The sequence below is a fragment of the Rissa tridactyla genome, chromosome 2 (genome assembly GCF_028500815.1).
Source record: "Rissa tridactyla isolate bRisTri1 chromosome 2, bRisTri1.patW.cur.20221130, whole genome shotgun sequence".
Taxonomy (NCBI): Eukaryota; Metazoa; Chordata; class Aves; order Charadriiformes; family Laridae; genus Rissa; species Rissa tridactyla.
Genome location: NC_071467.1, coordinates 167,054,037 through 167,074,125, shown reverse-complemented (window position 1 = coordinate 167,074,125; position 20,089 = coordinate 167,054,037). Strand labels below are relative to the sequence as shown.

At 64.6% G+C, this 20,089-nt stretch overlaps 1 protein-coding gene across 1 annotated transcript; it reads right to left on the bottom strand.

Moving 5' to 3' along the window:
- Positions 1–1,347: 1,347 nt before the first annotated feature.
- MYO1G (myosin IG) lies at positions 1,348–19,998 on the bottom strand. Its single transcript, XM_054192043.1, has 22 exons — positions 19,880–19,998; positions 18,546–18,754; positions 18,357–18,450; positions 15,957–16,122; positions 15,812–15,865; positions 14,149–14,244; positions 13,910–14,026; positions 11,826–12,032; positions 11,607–11,752; positions 10,571–10,685; positions 9,316–9,486; positions 9,162–9,232; positions 7,873–7,947; positions 7,640–7,772; positions 6,241–6,407; positions 5,949–6,156; positions 4,643–4,866; positions 3,278–3,422; positions 3,075–3,179; positions 2,876–2,989; positions 1,789–1,943; positions 1,348–1,693 (listed from the first exon to the last, which is right to left on the bottom strand). Exons 1-22 carry the CDS (start codon positions 19,972–19,974, stop codon positions 1,537–1,539), a joined length of 3,024 nt encoding a protein of 1,007 aa, XP_054048018.1. The 5' UTR covers positions 19,975–19,998; the 3' UTR covers positions 1,348–1,536.
- Positions 19,999–20,089: the final 91 nt, after the last annotated feature.

The window sequence follows — 20,089 nt, the reverse complement described above, 5'->3', positions numbered from 1 at the left end:
GTGTCTGGTGCAGGGTCTATCCCGTAGATCCCACCCCATCCCATACATCCCATCCCATCTGTCCATCTGGCCCCGTCCCACCCCAGCCTATCATCCACCTCACCACCTCTCACCCCACCCCATAGATCCCAGCCCATAAATCCCATCCCACCCCATTCCATCCACCTCACCACATCCCACCCTTTCCCACGGATCCCATCCCATCTCACAGATCCCAGCCCACCCCATCCCAGAGATTCCATCCCATCCATTCATCCCATCCCAACTGATCCCATCCCATCCCACCGATCCTATCCCACCCCATCCGTCCATCCCATCCCACCCCATCCATCTATCCCATCCCACCCCATCCGTTTTACCTCATGCTACTCCATAGATCCCACCCCACACATCTCATCCATTGATCCATTCCATCCCACTGATCCCATCCCGCCGATCCCATCCATCTCACCCCATCCCACCCCACAGATGTCACCCCATGCCATCTCATTGATCCCACCCCATCCATCCATCCATCTCACCCCATCCCACTCCATCCCATAGACCCCATCCCATCTCATCCCATCCCATCTCGCAGATCCCAGCCCATCCCAGAGATTCCATCCCATCGCACCTGTTCATCCCATCCCAACCGATCCTGTCCCACCCCATCCCTCCATCTCACCCCATCCCATCTCATCCCATCCCAATCTTGCAGATCCCAGCCCATCCCAGAGATTCCATCCCATCGCACCTGTTCATCCCATCCCAACCGATCCTGTCCCACCCCATCCATCCATCTCACCCCATCCCACAGATCCCAGCCCAATCTATAGATCCCATCCGATTCAACCATCTCAACCCAGCCTGCTCCATCCCAGAGATCCCATCCATTCATCCCATCCCACTTGTTCATCCCATCCCAACTGATCCTGTCCCATCCCGTCCATCCACCTCACCTCATCCCATAGATCCCAGCCCAGCCCATAGACCCCATCCGATTCGACCATCCCAACCCAGCCTACCCCATCCCAGCGATCCCATCCCATCCATTCATCCCATCCTATCTGATCCCATCCCATCCATCTCACCCCATCCCACCCCATAGATCCCACCCCATCCATCTCACCCCATCCCACCCCACAGATTCCACCCCACCCCATCCCATCCCTCCATCCCTCCATCCCTCCCACCTCCACCACTCCATTCCCACCCCACCTCCAGCCATGCCCCCACCCCATCCCAGCCCCACTGCATCCGATCTGGGTCCCCCCTGCCCCCCAGCTAGTAGGAACCCAGACTGTGGGGCAGTTTTTGGGGGGACCCCAGCCCCATCTGGGGCTGCTGGGGGACCCGAAGGTCCCAGCCATGCCTGGGGGTCCCATCCAGCTCTTTATTCCCAGTGCACACAGAGGCTTTGGCATTGTCCCGGGGGGACATGGGGACACACGGTTGGGGGTCACGGGACTGCAGTGGGGCACGGGGTCCTGAAGAGAGGCCAGTGGGGCAGGCAGGATGTGGCTGGGGGGGGTGACGGAGCGGCGGCCCCCCAACTCCTCATCTCCCGGGCCAGTAAAGCACGAAACCGTCGCGGCTCTTGCCGAAATCGGGGGTGGCCGCGTCCGGCCGCGTCTCCACCGTCAGCAGCCGCCGGCGCCCGCGTAGGCTCAGCTGGATGCAGTCAGAGACGCGGATCTGCAGCTCCCGCTTGGTCCTACAACATCTTGCCATCAATGGGGGGGGTCGTGGGGTGCTGGGACCCCTCCCCCAAATCCTTAGCCCCGCCCCCCCCCCCCCCCGCCAACTCACGCTCGGCAGTGCTCCAGGAGGACGCCCACCAGCTCGCCCACCCGGTTGTCCCCCGCCGGCTGCGTCTTGTGCAGGCACACGGCCAGGTCCTCCTGGCTCTGGGTGTGGAAGACCACCAGCTGCGCCCGGCAGCTCGTCACGCTCAGCCCCGTCACCTGCGGGGACGTCTGGATGTCACCGCTGTGGCCACGGTTGCGCTGGGGGCTCAGGGCCACGGCACGGCCAGCGTGGCGTGGCCAAGGGACCACGGCCAAGGCACCACGGCCAGTGTGGTGGGGAGAGCATGGCATGGCCAGCGTGGTGGGGCTAGTGTGGTGGGGACAGCGTGACACGGTCAGCATGGTGGGGACAGCATGGTGGGGACAACACAGCGGGGACAGCATGGCATGGCCAGCATGGTGGGGACAATGTAGTGGGAACAGCATGGTGGGCTCAACATGACACGGCCGGTGTGGTGGGAACAGCATGGTGGGGACAATGTGGTGGGGACAGCGGTGGGGACAGCGTGGCACAGCCAGTGTGGTGGGGACAACATAGTGGGAACAGCATGGTGGGGACAGCATGGTGGGTTCAAAGTGACATGGCCAACATAGTGGGGACAGCGTGGCATGGCCAGCGTGGTGGGGACAATGTAATGGGAACAGCACGGTGGGTGCAACGTGCCATGGCCAACGTGGTGGGGACAGCATGGCACAGCCAGTGTGGTGGGGACAGCATGGTGGGGACAACGTGCCACGGACAACGTGGTAGGGACAGCGTAGTGCGAAGAGCATGGCACAGCTAGCGTGGTGGGGACAGCAGAGTGGGGATGTCATGGCATGGATGTCATGGCACAGCCAGCGGGGTGGGGACAGCAGGGTGGGGACAGCGTGGTGGGGACAGCATCACACCTCTGTCTCAGGGGACTTCACCGTGACAACGCGGACGGCCCCGGTGTGTGGCCATGGGGACCACGGAGGGGTCTCCAACCTCCGGGTGGGAGTGGGGCAGCCGGGACACCTGTGTCCCCCTGATCAAGGCCAGGGTGTAGGGGGTGGCCTTGCCCCTCCCATACCCTGGGGACATCGGTGGGGCTGGGGACACTCACGGTGCTGAGGGGCAGTGCCCGCATCACCCGGTACTGCTGCCGGGGGTCCAGCTTGTAGAGGTGCTGGTCCGTCACGAGGATGGCCCGGTCCCGGCTCTTACCGAAACGGTTGATCTGTGGGGATAGGGACAAGTGAGGGGACACGCCAGGGGGGGAGGGTGACACAGATGCGGTGGCCAGGCAGGACCTCCCCCCTCACCTTGCGGACGTGGCAGGAGAAGAGGACGGAGCCGAAATGCACCTTGTCCTTGAGGGTCTGGAGGCGGCGGGCGAAGGGCAGGGCCAGTCCCGGGTTCTCGCTGGGCTGTGGGGAGCCGGGACGTGGGGACGGGGTGACACCTTGTGGGAGGTGACACCCGGGGACGCGCCATGGGACACCCTGAATCCGTCGCCAGCCCTTACCGAGGAGAGGTAATCCCGCACCCAGCTGCGCTGGCAGCCCCAGTCCTTCCGCAGCCCCTCCAGCGCCTCCATGGCGGCCACCTTGGCCCGGATCTGCCCCATCTCTGAGGGCGGGATCTTCTTGACGATCTGCCGCGCTCGCCACCTGCGGCGGGGGGGACACGGCGCCCTCACGTCACCGTCCCATGTCCACAGCCCCACATCCCTGTCCCACATCCCAGTCCCATGTCCCTGTTCCACGTCCCCATCCTGTGTCCCCGTCCCACGTCCCTGTCCTGCATCCATGTCCCATGTTCACATCCCCATCCCTGTCCCGCATCCTCATCCCATATCCCGATGTCCCCATCTCACATCCCTGTCCCCATCCCGTGTTCCCATTCCACCTCCCTGTCTGACATTCCCAACGTCTCTGTCCCCATCCCATGTTTTTGTCGCACATCCCTGTGCCATATTCCCATCCCGTGTCTCTGTCCCACATCCCCGTCCCACATCCTCGACCCACATTCCAGTCCCATGTCCCTGTCCCAGTCCCATGTCCCTGTCCCATGTCCCCATCCCGCATCCACATCCCCATCCCACATCCCTGTCCCACATTCCCAACCCGCATCCCCATCCAATGTTCCCATTCCACGTCCCATGTCCCCATCCCTGTACCACACCCCCATCTCACGTCCATGTCCCTGTCCCACATCCCACGTCCCGTATCCCACCTCCCCATCCCTGTCCCACGTCTCACATCCCATCTCCCCATCCCCGTCCCATATCCCATGTCCCCATTCCTGTCCCACATCCACGTCCCACATCCCCGTCCCATGTCCCCATCCCTGTCCCATGTCCCCATCCCCGTCCCATGTCCCAGATCCCCATTCCTGTCCCACATCCATGTCCACAACCCACATCCCATGTCCCCATCCCTGTCCCATGTCCCCATCCCACGTCCCACATCCCACCTCCCCATCCCCTTCCCATATCCCATGTCCCCATTCCTGTCCCACATCCACGTCCATGTCCCACATCCCATGTCCCCATCCCCGTCCCACATCCCACCTCCCCATCCCCACCCCAAATCCCATGTCCCTATCCTCATCCCGCGTCCCCATCCCACGTCCCACGTCCCCATCCCTGTCCCACATCCCACATCCCCATCCCCGTCCCATATCCCACGCCCCCATTCCCTGTCCCACATCCCATGTCCCCATCCCCGTCCCACGTCCCACATCCCACATCCCCATCCCACCTCCCCACCTCCATCCCATATCCCACGTCCCCATTCCTGTCCCACATCCCCATCCACGTCCCACATCCACGTCCCGCATCCCACCTCCCCATCCCCCGGCGGGAGCGGAGCGGGATGCGTGTGGGTACCTGCGGAAGAGGCGCTGGCTGGCCTCCTGGAAGCGCGCCAGCACGGCCGGCGGCTCCGGCCAGGCCACGCTTTTGCCGTAATCCGGGAGGGTGCGGACGGCCTGGAAGCGTCGCAGGAGCTCCCGCAGATACGCCTTCACCTTGTGCCGCTTGTAGTACGCCATGATGGTGTAGGCAGCGCGCAGGTAACGGCAGCGCCGGCGTGCCAGGGCGCCGCGCCAGGCCTGTCCGACGCCGGGGGGGGGTCAGGGCGGGCGCTGCCCCATAGATCCGCCCCCCCGGAGCGCGGCCGGGGCACCAGGGTTTGGGCGCCCGGCACCGTGGCGCCCCCAAAATGCTGCTCTCCCCACCCCAAAGCTCCCCATTGCGGCCCGTGCCCGGCTCGGAAGGAACGTCCTGCGTTGTGCCCTGTGCCAGCCCTGCATCCTGCCCCATAGCCTGCCCCACAGCCTGCCCCACAGCCTGCCCCACGTGGGGTCCCATGCCATGCTGAGCCTCATGCAGTGCCCTCTTCTCTGTCCCGTGCCCTGCCCCACCTCACACCCCATGCCGTGCCCCACATCACGCCCCATGCCACGCCCCATGTCCCACCCCATGCCATGTCCCATGTCCCACCCCATGCCCTGCCCCACAGCATGCCCCGTGCCCTGCTCCATGTCACACCCCATGCCTTGCCCCACAGCATGCCCTGTGCCCTGCCCCACATCACACCCCACAGCACGTCCTACGTCCCACCCCATGCCCTGCCCCACAGCATGCCCTATGCCCTGCCCCACATCACGCCCCACACCATGTCCCGTGCCCAGCCCCACAGGGTGCCCTATGCCATGCTCCATGCCCTGCTCCACACTATGCCCCACACCATGGCCCCGTGCTTTGCCCCAGGCCCTGCCTGGTGCCCTGCCCCACAGCACGCTCCGTGACCTGCCCCACAGCATGCCCCATGCCATGCCCCGTGTCCCGTGTCACAACCCATGCCATGCCCTGTGCCCCACAGCACACCCCATGCCATGCCCCATGCCCTATCCCTTGCCCCACAGCATGCCCTACACCATGCCCCACGCCATGCTTTGCCCACACCAAGCTCATGCTCTCCACCGACCTGTTCCCCACCCTGTGCCCCACACCCTGCCCCACACCGTGCCCAGAGCAGCCTGCTGCCCCTCTCCACGCCCCCCAGCGCCAGCAGCTCCCTGTGCCCGCTCGCCCTGTCACCGCTACCCATCCGGGCAGCAGGGGCGTCCCCCCGACCCCGTGTCACTCCAGCGGAGCTGAGACCCAGCCAGCTCGTGCCGCACGTGCCCACCTTCTGCAGCAGCAGGACGATGATGGGGATGAGCTGCGCCCGCTCCTGCTCGAGGCAGAAGAGGGTGCGGGGCGTGCGGATGAAGACCTTGGTGTGGCCGTAAGCCACGTCATCCTGGAAGCCGTGCTGCTCCAGGAGGGCTTGCGTGGCCTCCCGGTCGCTGGCCATCAGGTGGTTGGGCCAGGTGTACTCGCAGGTCATCTTGTACCTGGGGGGCAGAGGGGGGTGAGGGGGCGTGGGGAGGGGGTGCCGGGGGGTCCCCGGGGAGGGGGACGCGGAGCGCGGGCCGTACCGCAGGAGGAAGCGGTGGTAGGGCTGGCGGTAGGCGAAGCCGGCGCGGCGCACCCGGACGTTCTCCAGCAGCCCCAGGTAGGAGACCTGGTGGCGGCAGCGCTCCTCGTCGAAGAGCGTCGGCGACTTCTGGTCGTTGGGTTTGATGCAGCGCACGTAGTAGGGCTCCTGCGGGGACACGGAGAGGGTGGCATCGCGGTGACACCCGCCAGCGGCACCGAGCACACGGTTGTCCTGGGATGGGGGGCTCCGGGTACGCAGGGTGGGACCGCACCGGGACAGGAGGGCTCAGGGGCTTGGGGACATGTCTGGCTAGCACTGGGGCATCTTGGCTCGCTTGGGGACACGCCAGGCTGGCACAGGGACGTGCCAGGCTGGCTCAAGGACACCTTGGCTCGCTTGGGGATGTGCCAAGACTGCTCAAAGACATCTTGGCTTGCTGGGGACGTGCCAGGCTGGCACAGGGACACGCCAGGCTGGCTCAAGGACATCTTGGTTGGCTGGGGACATGCCCGGCTGGCACAGAGACATCTTGGCTGGCTTAGGGACATGCCAGGTTGACTCAAGGACATTTTGGCTGGCTTGGGGACATGCCAGGCTGGTTCAAGGACATCTTGCTTGGCTTGGTGACATGCCAGGCTGGCTCGGGGACAGGCTTGGCTGGCTTGGGGACATGCCAGGCTGGCTCAAGTACATCTTGGCTGGCTGGGGACATGCCAGGCTGGCACAGAGACATCTTGGCTGGCTTAGGGACATCCCAGGTTGACTCAAGGACACCTTGGCTGGCTTGGGGACATGCCAGGCTGGTTCAAGGACATCTTGGTTGGCTTGGGGACATGCCAGGCTGGCTCGGGGACAGGCTTGGCTGGCTTGGGGACATGCCAGGCTGGCTCAAGGACACCTTGGCTGGCTTGGGGACATGCCAGGCTTGTTCAAGGACATCTTGATTGGCTCGGGGACATGCCAGGCTGGCTCGGGGACAGGCTTGGCTGGCTTGGGGACATGCCAGGCTGGCTCAAGGACACCTTGGCTGGCTTGGGGACATGCCAGGCTTGTTCAAGGACATCTTGATTGGCTCGGGGACATGCCAGGCTGGCTCGGGGACAGGCTTGGCTGGCTTGGGGACATGCCAGGCTGGCACAGGGGCATGCCAGGCTGTCTCAAGGACATCTTGGCTGGCTTGGGGACATGCCAGGTTGGCTTGGGGACATGCCTAGCTGGCTTGGGGACACGTCTGCCTGGCTCAGGGGCACACCCACATGGCTTGAGGTCATGCCCAGCTGCCAAGGGGACACACCAAGATGGGTTGGGGACGTGCCCAACTGGCCTGGGGACATGTCAAGGTGCAGGGACATGCCAGGGTGGCACGGGGACATGTCCGGCTGTCCCCGGTCCCCTACCTTGGAGGCGAGATTCTCCACCAGGGCCACGATGGAGTTCTTGAAGAGCGTGCCGGTGGTCAGCGGGCGCTTGGTGACCTCGGTGATGCTCTGCTCGCCGTCGGGCCACATGGCACGCAGCACGGGGTCCGCGCTGGGGACAGCATTGGCGTGGGGCTGGCAGCATCGGGCACCCCGCTCCCGCCCCACGCCTGTGCCACCAGCCCCCCAGCTGTGTCCCACGTGTCCCCAACCTGTTGTAGAGGAGCCGTTTGAAGTCCTGGAAGAGCGTGTCCTTGTTCTTGTCCAGGAAACCCTCCACCGAGTACCTGAGGGACGGGGACACCACGTTGGGGGGCTCCTTCGGCCGCCCTGGGGTGTTCTGGGGGGAGCAGCACCTTGAGGGACCCAGATGTCGGGACAGTCCTTCCTCCCCATGGTGGGACAGGGGCTGTCGAGGGCACCCAGCTCCATGCAGAGGTGACATGTGGCCCCGAAGGTGGCCCTGGGGGCACCCATGGAGGCCAGGGGACTGCAGGGTTCAGTGCTCATGGACACAAGAGTCCCCCGACCCTGTCCCCACTGTCCCCAGGGTACGGCATGGCATGTCCTACATAGCCCGTCCTGCTGCACGTGGCCTCTGGGGACCTCCCAGACCCCATGGACCCCAATGGTCCCCCAAATGGCCTCCCACGGTCCTAAATGGCTCCCCACAATCTCCCATGGGTCCTCAAAGCCCCACGGTCAACCAAGGCTACGCATAGTTGCCTAAGGAGCCCCCATGGCCCTCCATGGTCCCAAGTAGCCCCCCATGGTCCCCCATGCCCTCCCAAGGTCCTTCATGGCCCCACAGTTCTTCCATGACTCCACTGCAACGCCATGGCCACCCATGCATGACCATAGTCACTGATGGCCACCCACACTCCCATGGCCCCACTGACCCCCCATCAGTCCCCCATGGTTCCCCCCATGATCCCCACAGCCTGATGGTCCCCCATGACCCCAAACTACCTCCCATAGTCCCTCAAGACCCTCCTCCATGCTCCCACATGGTCCCCCATGATCTACAAGGCCCCATGGTCAACCCTAGACCTGCCAAGAGCCCCTACAGCCCCATGGTCCCAAGTGGCCCCCCTTGCCCTCCCAAGGTCCTTCATGGGCCCCACAGTTCTCCCATGGCCCCACTGCAACCCCATGGGCCACCCATGGATGTCCATAGTCCCTGATGGCCACCCACACTCCCATGGCCCCACTGACCCCCCATCAGTCCCCCATGGTTCCCCCCATGATCCCCACAGCCTGATGGTCTCCCATGACCCCAAATCACCTCCCACAGTCCCTCAAGACCCTCCTCCATGCTCCCACATGGTCACCCGTGGATCTCCAAGGCCCCATGGTCAACCCTAGACCCCCCAAGAGCCCTACAGCTCCATGGTCCCCAGTGGCCCCCCCAAGGCCCCTGTGCTCTCCCAAAGTCCTTCGTGGTGCCCCACGGCCCCACGGCCGCCTGATGACACCCACAGCCCCCCAACGCCCCCCTCACGTGACATCTCCAGCGTAGTGCTTGATGCGGAAGTCCCGGTCAAACTCCATGGTCTTGTCCGTGGGGCAGAGCTGGGGAGCAGAGGGGTGTCAGTCCCCGGCCCGTGGACCACCCCCCCCCGGCCCCGGCCCTCCCGGATCCCCCCCAGAAGCACCTTGCGGCTGGTGTAGTGGGGGTGGCGGCCGAGGCGGGCGTCCATGGAGGCGAGGAAGAGGGGGTCGGTGACGGTCCCCGCGGCCAGGCAGGCCTCGTCCAGCAGCGCCAGGATGCCGCGGTGCGGCTGCTCCACCAGCTCCACGATGGGCTCGTTGCTGAAGTACTCGATCTGGGGGGGTTGGGGGGGGGCACTCTGAATTGACCCCCCCTCCTCGCCCTCGGGCACCCCAAATCCAGCCATGCCAGGTGACAGCGTCCATGTCCCCACCACGTCCCCCCCCGAGCCGCTCACCCTCTGCCAGGCGATGCCCCACGTCCCCTCCGTGTCCTCCCGTGCCCTTCATGCTCTGCCAGATGACCGCCCCCCCCCGGCCATGTCCCCCCCTCCAAGCCCCCCACACTCTGCCAGGTGATGCCACCCTTGTCCCCCTGTCCCCCCGGCAATGTCCCCCATGTCCCCTCTGTGTTCCCCTGTCCCACTGTCCCCCCAGGTTCTGCCAGATGATGCCCCTGTGCCCTGCCATGTCCCCCCTGTCCCCCCCGAGCCCCTCACACTCTGCTAAGCGATGCCCCTGTGTCCCCCCCATGTCCCCCCCGTTCCCCCCCCAAGTCCCCTCTGCCCCTCACGCTCTGCCAGGCGATGCCCCCCTGTCCCCATGTCCCCCCTGTCCCCCTGCCCCTCACGCTCTGCCAGGCGATGCCCCCCTGTCCCCACGTCCCCCGTCCCCACGTTCCTCACGCTCTGCCAGGCGATGCCCCCCTGTCCCCATGTCCCCCCTGTCCCCACGTTCCTTACGCTCTGCCAGGCAATGCCCCCCTGTCCCCACGTCCCCCCTGTCCCCCCTGCCCCTCACGCTCTGCCAGGCGATGCCCCCCTGTCCCCATGTCCCCCCTGTCCCCATGTTCCTCACGCTCTGCCAGGCGATGCCCCCCTGTCCCCATGGCCCCCCTGTCCCCATGTTCCTCACGCTCTGCCAGGCGATGCCCCCCTGTCCCCATGGCCCCCCTGTCCCCATGTTCCTCACGCTCTGCCAGGCGATGCCCCCCTGTCCCCATGGCCCCCCTGTCCCCATGTTCCTCACGCTCTGCCAGGCGATGCCCCCCTGTCCCCACATCCCCCCTGTCCCCATGTTCCTCACGCTCTGCCAGGCGATGCCCCCCTGTCCCCATGGCCCCCCTGTCCCCATGTTCCTCACGCTCTGCCAGGCGATGCCCCCCTGTCCCCACGTCCCCCCTGTCCCCATGTTCCTCACGCTCTGCCAGGCGATGCCCTCCCGCTGGTACTCGGCCTGTTCCTGCCGCAGGATCAGCTCGATGAAGAGCTGCTGCAGCTTCTCGTTGCAGTAGTTGATGCAGAACTGCTCGAAGCTGTGGACAGGAGGTCAGGGCGGCCACCGCCACCCGGCCTCACACCATGTCCCCTGCCCACCCTGCCCTGCCACCCGGTCCCCCGAGCCACATAGTCCTGGTCCTCCAGCTCCCGTCCCTCCATGGGTTCCCTGTGGTCCTGTCCCTCGTGGGTCCCATCCCCTTCATGTGCATCTCCCATGTCCTGTCCCCTCCATGTGTCCCTTGAGCATCCTCCTCCTGCTACGTGTCCCTCACAAACCCCAACTCCTCCACGTCTCCCTCCTGGTCCTGTCACCTCCATCTGTCCCTCACAGTCCTATCTCTCCTGGGTCTCATCTCCTTCACGTGTCCCTCCTAGGTCTTGTCCCCTCTACATGTCCCTTGGGATTCCTCTCCTGCTATGCGTCCCTCCCAAGCCCTGTCCCCTCCATGTGTCCCTCTGGGGTCCTGTCCCCTCCATGGGTCCTCTCCTGGGTCCCATCCCTTCCCTGTGTCCTTCCCAGGTCCCGTCACCTCCACATGTCCCTTGGGCTTCCTCCCCCTGCTATGTGTCCCTCACAAGCCCCAACCCTTCCATGTGTCCTTCCCAGGTCCTGTCCCCTCCATGTGTCCCTTGGGTATCCTCCTCCTGCTACATGTCCCTCATGGGTCCCATCACCTCCACGCATCCTTCTCAACCCCTGTCCCCTCCATGTGTCCCTCCTGGATCCCATCCTCTCCACGTGTCCCTCCCAGGTCCTGTCACCTCCGTGTGTCCCTCCCGGGCCCCCGTTCCCCCCATGCATCCCCCAACCCCTGTCCCTTCCAGGTGTCCCTCCCAGCTATCTCCTTGTCCCTTCCGCATGTCCTTCCCATCCCCAATCCCCCCGCCATGTCCCTCCCAAGTCCTGTTGGACCCCCTCCAGGTGTCCCCCCCACCCCACCCTCGGGCCAGGTCACCTGTTGGTGTCGAAGATCTCGAAGCCGTAGATGTCGAGGACGCCGATGACGGTGCTCTTGCCGTGCAGGCGGGCATCATAGCCGCGGGCAGCGATGCCGGCGTTGATGCGCCCCACGATCCAGCAGAAGAGCCGCTCGTAGATGGCCTGGGGACACCAGGCTGGTGGGCACCCAAGGGGTGCTGGGTGGAGGACCCATCACCCCACGTCCCCTCCCTACCTTGGCGCAGGCGTCCCGGGCGTAGGCGGCCTCCTTGGGACTGTGGCCCTTCTCAATCACCTCCCCGCCGCCAGCCGCCACGGTGCGGGTCAGGAGCGCCTGGCGCAGGTTGTCCGGGGCCGTGGCCGTCAGCTCGGCCAGCGCCGAAAGCTGCGCCTCGTCCTCCACCGCCGCCATCTCGCCCTCCGCCAAGAACCTGACGTTGCCCTGGGGGGGCCCCGGCACGACACGTTGGAGGATGAAGGTTGGGGGGACACCCAGGGGCCTCCGGAAAGGGGCTGGGGTGTCCTGGCACCAGACCCTCCCACACCCCGGGCTGGGACATACAGGGCTCTACTGGCTTGTATTGGGCTGTACTGGTTTGCACTGGGCTGTGTTGGGCTTTGCTGGGCCATACTGGTTTGCACTGGGCTATACTGGGCTTTGCTGGGCCATACTGGTTTGCACTGGGCTGAACTGGAATTGGCTGGGCCATCCTAATCTGTGCTGGGCCACAGTGGTTTTCACTGGGCTATACTATCAGGTTTGAAATGGGCTGTACTGGTTTGCATTGGGCTATACTGGTTTGCACTGGGCTATATTGGTTTGCATTGGGCTGTGCTGGGCACGGCCGCACTGGGCTGTGCTGGGCCATACTGGTTTGCATTTGGCTATACTGGTTTGCATGCGGCTATACTGGTTTGCACTAGGCTGTGCTCGGCTTTCCTGGGCCATACTGGTTTGTATTGGGCTGTACTGGTTTCCACTGGGCTGTGCTGGGCTTTGCTGGGCCATACTGGTTTGAACTGGGCTGTGCTCGGCTTTCCTGGGCCATACTGGTTTGTATTGGGCTGTACTGGTTTGCACTGGGCTGTGCTGGGCTTTGCTGGGCCATACTGGTTTGTATTGGGCTGTACTGGTTTGCACAGGGCCGTGCTGGGCCATACTGGTTTGCATTGGGCTGTACTGGTTTGCACTGGGCCATACTGGTTTGAACTGGGCTGCACTGTGCTGGGCTTTGCTGGGCCATACTGGTTTGCATTGGGCAATGTTGGGTTGTACTGGTTTGCATGGGGTTGAGCTGGGCTGTGCTGTTTTGCATTGGGCTATACTGGTTTGCACTGGGCTGTGCTGGGCGATACTGGTTTGCATTGAGCTATACTGGTTTGCATTGAGCTATACTGGGTTGCACTGGGCTAAGCTGGGCCATACTGGTTTGCATTGGGCTGTACTGGGCTGTGCTGGTTTGCATTGGGCTATACTGGTTTGCCCAGGGCCATACTGGTGTGACGGGGCTGTACTGGCGGGGGAAGGCTCTACTGGTTTGCCCAGAACCATACTGGTGTGGGGGGAACCATACTGGTTTGCCTGGGTACATACTGGTGCGTGGGGGAGGGTGTACTGGTGCACAGGGGCCCGTATTGGTGCCTGGGAGCTGTACTGGTGTGGAGGGGGCTGTACTGGTGTGGAGGGGGCTGTACTGGTCTGTATGTGTATGCCCAGAACCACACTGGTGTGTGTGTGTGGGCCATACTGGTCTAACTGGGGCCATACTGGTCTGTATGTGTATGCCCAGAACCACACTGGTGTGCTTGTGGGGGGGCATACTGGTCTAACTGGGGCCATACTGGTCTGTATGTGTATGCCCAGAACCATACTGGTGTGCGTGTGGGGGGGCATACTGGTCTAACTGGGGCTATATTGGTGTCGGGGGTGTCTGTACTGGTGTGCGGGGGGGGGGGCCATACTGCTGTTGGGGGAGTCTGTACTGGTGGGGGCGGGGGCCCATACTGGTGGTGGGGGTTCGTACTGGTGTGCAGGGGGCCCATACCGGTGTGTGTGGGGGTTCGTACTGGTGCGTGGGGAGGCCATACTGGTGGTGGGGGGTCCGTACTGGTGTGCGGGGGGGCCATACTGGTGTGGGGGGACACATACTGGTGTGGGGGGCTCTGTACTGGTGTGGGGGGGGTCCGTACTGGTGTAGGGGGTTGCCATACTGGTGTGCGGGGGTGCCATACTGGTGTGGGGGGACACATACTGGTGCGGGGGGGTGCCATACTGGTGTGTGGGGGGGCCATACTGGTGTTGGGGGGGGTGGGTCTCACCAGGTGCAGGATGGCGGCCAGGATGCGGCGCACGGAGCCCATCTCCTCCGGGGAGAAGCCGATGACGGTCATCGCCTCCTCCACCGCCCGGTAACCGCCCGCGTCGTCCCCGCAGGCCTGGGGACAGGGTCGGGGGTTGGGGGGGAGACACGTGAGGGGCCGAGACCCACCCCGGGACCCCCGGGTCACATCCCCCCCCCCCCAACCCCTGCTCCCCACCCACCCCCAGCCCCACTCACGCTGCTCCGGGCGCCCTCCTGGGTGTAGCGGTAGGCGCCGGGGTCCCGGCAGAGGTGCAGCGCGGCCAGCAGCGCCGGCGGAGCTCCCAGCAGCAGCTACGGGGTGGGGGGGTGGGGGGCGTCAGCACCGCGGGGGTGCGGGGTGTCCCCCACCCGGCCCGTCTGGTGACGGGCTGTCCCCCCCCTGCCTTGTCACATACTGTCCTGTCCCACCCCATCCCACCCCACCCCATCCAGCCTGACCTGTCCTGTCTCACCCCATCTCCCATCCATCCCCATCCCATTTATCCCATGCACCCCGTCCCATAGATCCCATCCGTCCCACCTGTCCAATCCCATCCCATCCCAACCCCATCCATCCTGCCCTTCTCAACCCATCCATCCCATCCCCATCTCATCCCATAGATCCCATCTCCCATCCCATCCATCCCATCCCAACCTTTTCATCCCATCTCATCCCATAGATCCCATCCATCCCATCCATCCTGTCCCCATCTCATTCCATAGATCCCATCTCCCATCCCATCCATCCCACCCCAATTTTTTCATCCCATTCATCCCGTCCCCATGTCATCCCATAGATCCCATCCATCCCATCCCCACCCCATCCATGTCAACCCAACCATTCCGTCCCCATCTCATCCCATAGATCTCATCTCCCATCCATCCCATCCCAATCTTTTCATCCCATCCATCCTTTCCCCATCTCATCCCATAGATCCCACCTCCCCTCCCATCCATCTCATCCCATACGATAGATCCCATCTCTCCAATCCACCCATCCCATCCCATAGATCTCATCCATCCCATCCCCATGTATTTCCCACCTCATCCCATCCCAGCCTTCTCATCCCATCCATCTTGTCCCCATCCTATCCCCATCTCATCCTATAGTTCCCATCCATCCCATCCCAGCCTTCTCATCCCATCCGTCCCATCCCCATCATAACCCCATCTCATCCTATAGATCCCATCCATCCCATCCCCACGGCATCCCCAACTCATCTCATCCTGTCCCCATCCCATCAAACCCATCCATCCCACCTCACCCCATCCCATAGATCTCACCTATCCCACCCCAAACCTTTTCATCCCATCCCCATCCCATCCTGTAGATCCCATCCTTTCCATCCCATCCTCATCTCATCCTGTAGATCCCATCCCAACCTTCTCATCTCATCCACATCCCATCCTGTAGATCCCACCCATCCCATCCTAACCTCCTCATCCCATCCTCTAGATCCCATCCATCCCATCCCAACCTTCTCATCCCATCCTATAGATCCCATCCCATCCCAACCTTCTCATCCCATCCTCATCCCACCCTGTAGATCCCATCCCAACCTTTTCATCCCATCCTCATCCCACTCTGTAGATCCCATCCATCCCATCCCAACCTTCTTATCCTATCCTCATCCCATCCTCTAGATCCCATCCATCCCATCCCAACCTCCTCATCTCATCCTCATCCCATCCTCTAGATCCCATCCATCCCATCCCAACCTTCTCATCCCATCCTATAGATCCCATCCTCTAGATCCCATCCATCCCATCCCAACCTTCTTATCCCATCCCCATCTCATCCCGTAGATTCCATCTATCCCATCCCATCCCATCCCACCTGTCTCCATCCCACCCCACCCCACCCCATCCCCTGGTTCACCTGGTAGAAGGCGTGGAAGTTCCGCTCTCCCGGCTGCTGCTGGAGGATTCGGGACTGGAAGAGGGAGCAGGGGCTGGGTGCCGGGCGGTGCCCACGTGGGACCAGCCCCACCCCCGGGCCGTGCCCCCCCGCGGCACCCCCGCACCTTCTCCAGGAGGTAGTTGTGGATGTGGCCGCCGGTGGGGTCGCCCTTGAAGTCGAAGTTGATGTCCATGTACTTGCCGAAGCGGCTGGAGTTGTCGTTGCGGTTGGTTTTGGCGTTGCCGAAGGCCTCCAGGACACAGTTGGACTTGAGCAGGACGTTCTTCACCCTGGGTGGCACGGCACGGCATGGCACAGTATGGCAAGGCACGGCACAGTATGGCATGGCATGGCATGGCACGGCATAGCATGGTATGGCATGGCACGGCATTGGCATGGCACAGTACAGCATGGTATACCACGGTATGGCGTGGCACGGTACGGCACGGCATGGCATGGTACAGCACGGCATGGCATGGTACAGCATGGCACGGCACGGTATGGCATTAGCATGGTACGGCATGGCACAACATGGCATGGCACGGTATGGTATGGCATGGCACGGCATTGGCATGGTACAGCATGGCATGGCACAGCATGGCACGCCACGGTACGGCATGCCACGGCATTGGCATGGCCCAGCACGGCATGGCACAGCATGCCATGGCACGGTACAGCACGGCACGGCATTGGCATGGTACAGCATGGCATGGCACAGCATGGCACGCCACGGTACGGCATGGCATTGGCATGGGACAGCATGGCATGGTACGGCACGGCATGCCACGGTATGGCACGACATGGCACGGTACGGCACGACACGGCACGGCATTGGCATGGCCCAGCATGGCATGCCACGGTACGGCATAGCATGGCACAGTACGGCGTTGGCATGGCACGGTACGGCATGACACGGCATGGCACGGTACGGCACCGCAGGGCTGCAGCCTCACCGATGGACACGGGACACGACACCCCTGGGCCCCCCCCCCCCACCCCTGTCCGGCCATGGGGTGCCCCAAGCTCCTCACACCCCCCCTCTGGACATGGGGCACCCTTGGGCGTCCCAGGGCCACCCCACAGGTCCGTGGGGAACCCCTGGTCACCCTACACCATCCCTATGGATGTGGGGCACCCCAGGACCCTCCAGGAGCACCCCACAGGCATGGGGCAACCCAGGACCACCCCATGGGCACGGGGCACCCCATGTCACCCCGGACCATCCTTATGGGCATAGGGCACCCCAGGACCCTCCAGGATCACCCCACAGGGATGGGGCACCCTTGGTCACCCCACACCTTCCCCATGGGCGTGGGACACCCCAGGACTACCCCACAGGTCCATGGGGCACCCCTGGTCACCCTACACGATCCCTATAGGCACAGGGCATCCTAGGGCCTCCCAGGACCACCCCACGGGCATGGGGCACCCCTGGGTGCCCCACAACTTCTCTATGGGTATGGGCCACCCCACGACCACCCTCGTCCCCCCATCATCCCTATAGACATGGGGACCCTCCAGAAACACCCCACCGGGATGGGGCACCCCTGGTTGCCCCACACCTTCCCTATGGTCATGGGGCACCCCAGGGCCTCCCAGGACCACCCCATGGGCATGGGGAACCCCTAGTCGCCCCATACCTTCCCTACAGACATGGGCCACCCCAGGACCCTTCAGAACCACCCCACAGGCATGGGGCACCCCTGGTTGCCCCAGACCTTCTGTATGGGTGTGGGGCACCCCAGGGTCACCTCATGGTCACAGGGCACCCCTGGTTCCCCCACCATCCCTATAGACATGGGGCACACCAGGACGCTCCAGAACCACCCCATAGGGATGGGGCACCCCTGGTTCCCCAAACCTTCCCTATGGGCATGGGACACCCCTCATCACCCTCTAGGCCCATAGGGCACCCACGGTTCCCCCCACATCATCCCTATGGGCATGGGGCACCCCAGAACCCTCCAGGAGCACCCCATGGGCATGGGGCACCCATGGTTGCCCCAGACCATCCCTATGGACATGGGGCACCCCAGGGCCTCCCAGGACCACCCCACAGGCATGGGGCACCCCTGGTTGCCCCAGGCCATCCCTATGGACATGGGGCACCCCAGGGCCTCCCAGGACCACCCCACAGGCATGGGGCACCCCTGGTTGCCCCAGGCCATCCCTATGGACACGGGGCACCTCAGGGCCTCCCAGGACCACCCCATAGGCATGGGGCACCCCTGGTTGCCCCAGACCTTCTCTATGGGTGTGGGGCACCCCAGGGTCACCTCATGGTCACAGGGCACCCCTGGTTCCCCCACCATCTCTATAGACATGGGGCACACCAGGACCCTCTAGAACCACCCCACAGACATGAAGCACCCCTGGTTGCTCCACCCCACAGGCATGGGGCACCCTGTTCCCCCTCACCCTGACCCCACAGGCAGGGGCTCCCTCCCCCCCAACCCACGGCAGATCCATGAGGGCTGTGCCCCACCACCCATCCCTCCCGCCAGCGCCGTGGGGCTGGACTCACCTCTCCACCTCGGCGCGCTGGGTGGGGTTGGTGATGGCGGCGATGTACTGCATGATGTACTTGCTGGCCTCCGTCTTGCCCGCCCCGCTCTCACCTGGCAGGGAGGGCAGGGGCTGGGCAAGGGCACCTGCCAGAGGGTGCCCACCCCCGCCCCCCCCACCTGCCCCACAACCGCCGCCATGTCCCTACCAGAGATGACGATGCAGGTGTCCTTGGCGCGGCGCTTCATGGCCTTGTAGGCGGCGTCGGCCAGGGCGAAGAGGTGGGGCGGGCGCTCGTAGAGCTCGCGGCCGCGGTAGCGCTCCACCGCTGGTGGGCCGTACAGCGCCAGCGCCCGGTACGGGTTCACCGCCACCACCACCTCGCCGATGTAGGTGTAGATGCAGCCCTGCGAGAACCTGTGCGGAGGGGTGGCCGTGGGGTGGGCTGTGGGGCTGGTGGGGCACCCTGCGGGGTGCTGTGCTGTGGCGTGGCACCCTGTGACATGAGGCAGGGTGCCCTGCGGGGTGTTGTGCCACGGGGTGACACCCTGCGGGGTGCTGGGCAATGGGGTGGCACCCTGTGCCATGGGGCAGGATGGTGCTGTGCCGTGGGGTGACACCCTGCAGAGCGCCATGTCATGGGGCAGGATGGTGCTGTGGGGCAGGGTGGCACCTTGGGGGGTGCTGTGGCATGGGGCAGCACCCTGTGCCACGGGTCGGGATGGTGCTGCGCAGTGGGGTGACCCCCTGTGGGGTGCTGTGCCGCGGGGTGGCACTCTGCAGGGTGCTGTGCCATGGGGTACGATGGCACCCTGTGCCGTGGGGCGGGATGGTGCTGTGCTATGGGGTGAGGGGGCACCCTGCAGGATGCTCTGCCATGGGGCAGGATGCACAGTCCATGGGGTGCTGTGCTGTCAGGCAGGGTGACGCCCTGCAGGGCGCTGAGCTATGGGGCGGGACAGCGTGAGGTACTGTGTGTCAGGGTGGTATCCTGTGGGGTGATGTGCCGTGGGGCAGGATGCACGCCCTGCAGAGCCATGGGGCTCTCCACGGGGCTTACCCGCCCTCCCCGAGAACTGCGCTATGGGGCAGAGCCATGCACCGTGGGGCTGGGCGGTGCCGTGGGGCAGCGGGAGAGTGGCTCTTCCTACAGGCAGCACCTGCAGGCGCCAGAGCGGGCAAGAAACACGGGGGGACCCCCGGGTGGGACACGCGAGTGTGCACCCCCCTCCCCACATCAGCCCCCCAACCCGCTCCGGGGGGCAGGTGTGCCTCAGTTTCCCCCCACTGGCAGCGCGGCACCGCCCAGATGCTTCCTGCAGAGCTGGGGTTTGGTACCGGGCGCTTCCGCATCCCCTGAGGGACACGGGGTCCCTGGTGTCCCCGCCATCACCGCGACGCCAGGACCCACGTCCCGGCTGCCGTGTGGGCGATGCTGGGGGGGACGTCTCACAGCACCGGGAACCGCCAGCACCCACCTCGGGGTGTCCCCGCCATCACCCACCCACCCACCGGTGCGTCCCCCGCGCCCCATCCCCGTACCGCAGGCGCAGGTTCTCCAGGAACTGCTCCATGGTCACCTCGTCCAGCAGGACAAAGTCGGCTTTGCCGAATTCGGGACCCTCCAGCTCCGCCATGCCGCGCCCGCCGCGCACCCACTTCCCCCCACCCCTCACCGGCTTCCTGCACCGCCAACGACCGCCGAGGCCACCGCGCAGGCGCGGAGAAGACCCGGTGTCATCGCCACCACCC